The sequence below is a fragment of the Lampris incognitus genome, chromosome 7 (genome assembly GCF_029633865.1).
Source record: "Lampris incognitus isolate fLamInc1 chromosome 7, fLamInc1.hap2, whole genome shotgun sequence".
Classification (NCBI taxonomy): Eukaryota; Metazoa; Chordata; class Actinopteri; order Lampriformes; family Lampridae; genus Lampris; species Lampris incognitus.
The window spans coordinates 63,180,714-63,188,453 of NC_079217.1; the positions used below are offsets into that span (position 1 = coordinate 63,180,714).

At 45.4% G+C, this 7,740-nt stretch overlaps 1 protein-coding gene across 1 annotated transcript; it reads right to left on the minus strand.

Annotated features, from left to right (window-relative positions):
- Positions 1 to 5,476: 5,476 nt before the first annotated feature.
- Positions 5,477 to 6,145, minus strand: LOC130115313 (gastrula zinc finger protein XlCGF49.1-like). The gene has a single exon (XM_056282920.1). The coding sequence runs from the start codon at positions 6,143 to 6,145 to the stop codon at positions 5,477 to 5,479; it is 669 nt and encodes a 222-aa protein (XP_056138895.1).
- Between the last annotated feature and the right edge of the window lie 1,595 nt (positions 6,146 to 7,740).

Genomic DNA, 7,740 nt, shown 5'->3' on the forward strand with positions numbered 1-7,740 from the left:
GGTAACTGGGGTCTTGCGGCCCCAGGCTAACTTGGCAGGGGATCTCGGAGCAGCAGTGGGCCCCAGAGATATGGTGTGCAGGCCCACCCTGGTGGACACGCCCTGGCACCTATCAACCACTGCCCCGCTGCCTTGTGGGTGAGTCTGGAAGACATAAGGCTAAGGGAGCTTACCCCAACAGAAAAGCAAGCTGTGGTGGCACGCTTCGAGGCGGTTTCCGAAAAACTGGATTTCCGGCAGCTCCCTGCAGTTGTGTGGAGGTGCCGGTCGTCTAGGGATCCCCCTTGCCATCGGAACCATCTCCTCTAAAATCAAGTCATGTGGCGTTGGGAGAAGCGAACCCCCCATGCCACTTTAAAAACCATCTCTGCGCAGGTATCTTCTGCTATCTGAGTCCTCAAAGGACCCACAAATAGAAGAAGATGGTCATCATCGGGCATGATGGACAACCAGCAAGCAAGTGTGTGTGTGAGTGTGTGTGTGTGTGTGGAGCAAATGCTACTTCTCCAGCCTGATGCGGCCCCTAAAGTATCGCCCCAGTGCCTCAGTCCGGCGGCCCCTAGCTCATATTCTCCGTGTCCTAGGCTGACGTCCACTCCCCTCGTGCCCGGGTGGCCTTCTTCCCCTCACTCCTTGCTTGTTCTCCTTTTGGAGCTTCCATGTTTCCGTGTGTCTTTGCCCGGTCCTTTTTGCTCCATGCATTTTGTGATCCCCAGCTTTCTCCAGTATTTTAGTCCCTCTGGTTCCTCTGTGCTTCTTTCTGTTCCTTGTTCCGCAATGCTGCAATCTTCCTGTGTGTGTAAGTCTGGTTTGTCTTATTGACAAGTCTTTGTTTGTTTCCTTTTGTTTGTTGGTTGTCCATTTGTCCTCTCCCCTAGTTCAGTATTCCCCATTGTGTTAGTTTGCTCCTTCATTGGTGTTCGGTATATTCTATTTCCTCCCCCCTGGACACTAGAAGCCTTTTGGCTCATTGTTTTGTTCTTTGTATTCTCCCCACGCCATCTAGTGTATGGTTGTTCAGTTGAGTTAGTTTCTTATGTTCAGCTGTTCCCCTTGTCTCTGTGTGTGTCTTTGTGACTCCTTGTTACAAACCCGAGTTTCATGACTGGGTGAAGTGTGCTTTAGATATTGAATTGTCAAATATCAGGTTCTTCAGACACATCTGGGGATACATTTTGACATTCTGCACAGCAAGTACAGAACTCTGTACAGGGAAGGCCAACAGAGAGGCACTGGCACTTTCCAGTCTGTCCACAATTTGCATCAGTGCAATATAAGTGTGTAATGTCTCTAACCTCTGTCGGTGCCGGGGGTTTCTTAAAGAGGGCTCCATCACTGACAGTCCATCCTCTGCCGATTGGACTCCATAGGATAGGTTTGGGGAGGTGACTGTGGCACCATATTGTGGTCTGGAACATCGCTCTCTGTACATGTTGTTGGAATGCATCCTCTGTTGGTGGGAGATTTCCAGAGGCTGCATCTGTTGTCGACGCAACGATGTAGCGAAGTTCATCCAGGTTAGTGCACATTCTTGCATTTTCTTTTTTCTTTTTCCCATACAGGAGAAGCACATACTCTCGCTTCTGGCAAAGACTCCTCCAAGCATCCAGAGAGTCCAAAATGAGCCATGTCTTTGAGCTCACTGAGATGTGTCTTGAGTTTGTAGAATGCTGTTGTCTTGCCTATTCTATACAAACTGCTTGTTGTGTCACAGCCAGACACAACAAGCTGAGGACAAGCTGGGGACATACCTCTCTCTCATTCCATGTCCTGCATGCATGTAGACTTGAGATGATCCAAACACGCCTTTGCTTGCATAATACACCAGCAGTACTTCTACATCTGTGTCATCACACCTCACAATGATGGAAGAATATGAATCGACAAGATGTATGGCATGTAAGACCATTCTCGTATCGGCCCCCTCCTGATCACTGTAAAGTGATGTGAGAGTGCTGACTCCTGCTCTGCTTATGCTCCTCACCTCCTCTCCTTTCTCAAATCCACCTGCCAGGATGATGGAGCCTTCTGACTGGATCCTCTGTGGGCCTGTAGAGATGATGTAACTGCTCACAAAGATACACAGTGCCGTCTTGTTTCCACTGCTCCTCAGGTAGCTTCTGTAGTTCGGAACATTTGCGTTACCTGTGATCACATGTGTGGGCCCATCAGTTGCTCCTCTCCTTTGTCTCTCCAGGATCTTTATTGACTGTGGGTTGTCATATCTGTCAAAGACTATGACGACACATTTTATCTCTTGATTCTTTAGAAGAGACAAGATCTTCTTGAGGATGCATTCAGCAAAGTCACTAAAAGTCATGAAAGCTGCATCAGGAAGACTTCGGAGCAGAGCCATGCCATCAATGATATAGGCCGATTTTGCTGTGATCTCAGGCAGCTCTTGCATCACCTCCACTACAGACTCCAGTTTCTTTGCTAGGTCAGCTTTTGTGGTTTTCCTCATCTCTCCATCATCATAGAAGAGAGAGAGGGTGGAACGGCAGCCAACTCGTGAGACATTACATTTTCCAATGACACGTCTCTTTGTTTTGATACGGCCAGGAGTCTCCTGAAGAGCACATCTGAATCCATTTGAAGCTTCGTAGATTTACTGGTTGCAATGCATGTTTTCATATCAGTGAATGTTGCCAATTTGTGTCTTTTCTCTGGGTTCCAGAAACTTGTTGGTTTTTCACTCTTTAGTCGTTGGTGGAGGCCCTGCAGAGAGACGCCGCCCTGAAGGGGGAGACCTCCTCCCCTGTTGAAGAAGAGACGGAGGCCAAGGAAGAACATAAGGTCAAGTCCAAGAAGGGCCGTGTCCGGCGCCTCTTTGGGAGGCTGAGGAGGAGGTTTTGATGCTGCTGGTCCCCCTTTGACAGACACCTTTGGTGAAACAGTCCTTGTCTCTTCACACCCGCTAACCAATGGCCAAGAACGGCTTAACAAAATAAAAGTACCAGTCTCTGTCATTGTGAGGCATCCTGAACAGGACTGCACACCTCCAGAGATCTCTCCAGGACAGATCTATTCATCAAAAGGAAACTCTCTGATAGAATGAGACCCTCCAGACCGAGTGTCTTCTCAAATCCGAAGAGGCACAGCCTCCTCATTCTGCCAAGGAGGCCATGGAGCGAGAAAAGGAGTCAATCCTTCCAGACAAAGACAAGCTCCTGCAGGAGGTGGAGGACCTGCAGAGATATGCTGTCCTGCAGAGAGACGCATACCTGAAGGGGGAAACATCCTCTCCTGAGGAAGAGGAGACGGAGGCCAAGAGAGAACATCAGGTCAAGTCCAGGAAGGGCCGTGTCCGGTGCTTCTCTGGGAGGCTGAGGAGGAGGGTTTGATGCTGCTGGTCCCCCTTTGACAGACACCTTTGTTGAAAGAGTACTTGTCTTTTCACACCCGCTAACCAATGGCAAAAACGATTTAACAAAATAAAAGTACCTGTCTCTGTCACGTGTTGGTTGTGTTGTCGTTACCAGTCATTTATGATCCTTCCAACTGAGGATACATTGACATTACAGGGAGATGAACATATCAAGTGTGTCTGTGTACTTGTGTGTAGCTTGTATGTAGTCTGTGTACCTTCCTATATACTTTGATTAAATATGTAGTACACATTTACAATGTTACCGATGGAAATACTCACAAAACAACTGCAGTGGGTGTGAGTATGTTCAGGAGTGTAGCTTGGATGTTGTGTTGTGGTGCTACTCAGCTGTTGTGTTGACTACTAAACGCCTCCGAGAGTATTGTAACACACTGACATCCACTACATGCTGAGCTGCTCTGGGCTTCGTGGTTGTGTATCACTGACGACTCACTTTATAAGCTGTGTCAGTACTGAATGACTGTGTGAGCTGAAACTATTTAATCATACAAGCTGCTACACAATCACACTCATGTTACACACCAAGAACAACATTAACACAGCTCATACCCCGACACACACACACACTAACAGACACAAATACAGAGTTTGAATGTTTGTGTGTGTGTCTGTGTGTGTGTGTGTGTGTGTGTGTGTGTGTGTGTAGAATCAGCTAGAAGAACCAACTGAAACTGCCGAATGTGTCCTAGCTAAATCTGTACAAAGACTTACTTTCTTGGAATCTGTTGAAAGGTGTGTTAATCCAGGTGTCTTGTGTGTAGTGTGAAATCACTGTGTAGCAGGACCCACAGACGTGTCACTCAAGTGTTTGATCCAAACCACAGATACCAGAGAAGTGGTTTAACACTATAACGGCCGGTCTTTCACTCCTACTTAAAACCACCACAGCTGGTCACAATGACCGCCGGTTTTAAACTCTGTATTGTGTCAAGATAAATACCCACTTGAGATATCATGCACTGCATATGTTAGTATGTCTGCTAAGAAACCACCCACACAAAAATTAACATTTGAACAACGTTTAATACTATCTTTCAAACAATTTAAACCACAAAATTGAACCTGAATATTTACAATGAAAAACTGAGAATAAAACAATGAAAAAAGGCAAACCTGAAAAACAAAAACAGAAAACACATATTGCTAATCTAACAAAGGTAACAAGGCCTATAAAACGAGACATGCAAAAAACCTGAAAAGAAATATTGAAACCGTCCCAAACAACGACTGGAACTTACAAACTACTAGAACAACGGGGTTTTTAAACTGTCCAGAACATTGGTGCAGACTGGTGGATTGGTGCAGCATCAGCAGCACTGCGGACGCTGTACCGGATCGTCGTGGTGACAACTCGCTGAGGGGCTACATGTGCAATCTGGCCTGGGAACGTCTTGGGATCCCCAAGGAGGAGCTGGAGGGCATTGCTGGGGAGAGGGGCATCTGGAGTGCCCTACTTAGCGAGCCGATCCCGGGGAAGAAGCTGATGATGAGATTCTGTCAAGATAAACACCCAGTTGAGATATCAATGCATTGCATATGTTAGTGTGTCTGTTGAGAAACTACTGACACCACAATTAACACTTAAACAACTTAAATATTATTTTTCAAACAATTTAAAACGGCCGCTGTCCAACGCCTGTAAATACTGCAACACATCGGCGGTAGTCATGGTGACTAGGATACCTCTCCCTTCCCCATTGGACGTTGTGCATGTGATGTGCATGACGAGGCAGTAAATGGTATGTTCTTTCACAGCAGCTTTATTGACAGCTGATGATTGCTTATGGCATGAAACAGGCTTGTACTGACTCATAAAGAATTTCCTTGACTCACTGGATTATGTCATGTGGCCTATAGGGAACTCTGTGTAGTCACTTTTCTAAAGACTATTCTATAAGGAATACAGTAAACATCTTCGGTCAAACGAAAAAATGAAATAGGCTGACTGTCCAGTTTGACTGTCCAGTATGGAACGTATTTCAGAATGTGGAAAATCTATATTTAAAAGCTCAGATTAACAGAACATGGCATGTCAGACTATACATAAGTAAATGATCCAATAACGTGATTGCGCTTTCTGCTTACTCACCATGGTTCCACCTCCTTAATACTGTGTGGATCATGACATGTTGAGATGTCATTTTGAGCAGAACACATTTCCACAATCGCAGCTCCTGAATGCCTCTCCCCTTTATGAGTCCTTACATGCCTTACTAAATATGACTGGTCGTTAAAAACTTTTCCACACGTGCTGCATCTGAACGGCTTCTCCCCTGTATGAGTCCTTATGTGCCTTAGTAAATGTGACTTCAGGGTAAACATTTTCCCACATTTGGTGCACCTGAATGGCTTCTCCCCTGTATGAGTCCTTACGTGCCTTTGTAAATTTGACTTGTGGGTAAACATTTTCCCACATGTGGTGCACCTGAATGGCTTCTCCCCTGTATGAGTCCTTACGTGACTTTGCAAAAGTGACTTCTGGGTAAACATTTTCCCACATGTGGTGCATCTGAATGGCTTCTCCCCTGTATGAGTCCTTACGTGCCTTTGTAAATTTGACTTTTTGGTAAACATTTTCCCACATGTGGTGCATCTGAATGGCTTCTTCCCTGTATGAGTCCTTGTATGCTTCTCCATGTTATACCTCCTGGTAAAATCTCTCCCAGAAGTGGTGCATTTGGAAGGCTTTTCCCCCGTGTGAAACTTCATGTGAATTTTGAACATTTCCAAATTATAAAACACTTCATCACACATCTTGCACTTGTTGTGGGGCTTTTTGTGAAGTATCAGCCTTGCTTTCTGAGTTGAACCTGCTTCCTCACAGTTTTGCTGACTGTAAGTGTGGTCAGCGTCACTCTTAGTTACGTGACAGCACTTAGAGAGGGTATGGTGGTCACTTGTTGGTTCTGATATTAAAGAGTTGTCTTCTTTGGCATTCAGTTGTATCAGTTCAACTGAGGTGACAGCTGTGTCTCCCTCTGTCTGGGTTTGGTAGAGTTGCGAGGGCAGAGGCTGATCTTTACCGTCATCATTTCCATCACAAAGAGGGGTAAATATGGACTCAGAGGTATCAGCTACCTCCTGTGATGGAAGTTGGTCTTCCTGTGGACTGATCCAGAATTCCTGTTGTTCCTCCTTGACCAGACTGGGGCTCCTCTCCTGCTCACGATGCTGCAGATCAGATAACTGTACAAAGTCTGGATCTAGTGAAAAACAAAACCAATGCTGTCATTTGCATCTACAGAGGTAGGTTAAATTTGATTCAGGATACCTATATAAGTTTGGCCATAGTGGCACATCCTGTTTACATACCTTAAGTAAACCTGGACTAGGTGTGGCTTCTTCCTATGGACAGAATTTTTACCACAGATTATACCCAGGGGAAGCTACACCTAGTCTGTGTGGTATACCTAAGATACATAAACAGGATGTACCATTGCGGCCTATTGTTAGTATGATTAACTCAGTGACCTATAACATCTCAAAGTTTCTGGCATCTGTTCTTAACCCGTTGGTAGGCAGTAATGAACATCACATCCACAACACTATGGATTTTGCGGATAAGGTGAAGAACATCATTATGGAGGAGGGTGAAATAATGGTCTCTTATGATGTTAAGTCTCTCTTCATGTGCGTTCCTGTTGATTATACAGTGGAGGCAGTCCACATGAAATTACCAAACGACCCCACCAGGACCACCCTTAACACTGACCGAGTGTGTCTGCTCCTGAAGCTGTGTCTTCAGTCTCCGTACTTCACATACAGGGGGCAGTACTATAGGCAGAGACATGGGTGTGCTATGGGTTCCACAGTCTCACCTGTAGTGGCCAACTTGTACATGGAGTAAATGGAAAGGAGGGCTCTGATGTCCTATCCAGGGACACCACATTGTTGTAACCATTTCTTGGTAGTTACTCTTCTTAATGTATCTCATGTCCTATGTAAATCAGTGCCTTTCTGTATGTATAACCCGTCTTTTGGTTTCCTTTCTAGAAGCACGAAGTAAAGAATGTTTAAGTAGCTTTTGCAGGATTAGCATGCAGCCTTGATACTGTGTTTCAGTGGGAGTCAGGTGCGGCACTCTGAGTCCTGTCTCTAAGATAAAGGGCGCACAAAAGAAGGTTCACAGCTGTTCCATAAGAAATTAACAAACATTCCTTTACCCAAGGGAGGGGTGCACCACTGATAAAAGAGTAACCGGGGCTCTGTCTGGGGTCAGACTCTTGCTACTCTCATGCATACTCTGTGTGTGTGGAAGTGATGAGGTCTGTCCTTTTCCAGCTGAAAAAAAATATATCATAAAACAAACACAAAAGGACCATTTTTGTTGTCCTCACTGTTCATTAAAG

What these genes read in the sequence shown, in the direction of transcription:
- LOC130115313 (XM_056282920.1), bottom strand. Translation starts at nt 6,145, where the DNA reads ATGTGTGATGAAGTGTTTTATAATTTGGAAATGTTCAAAATTCACATG.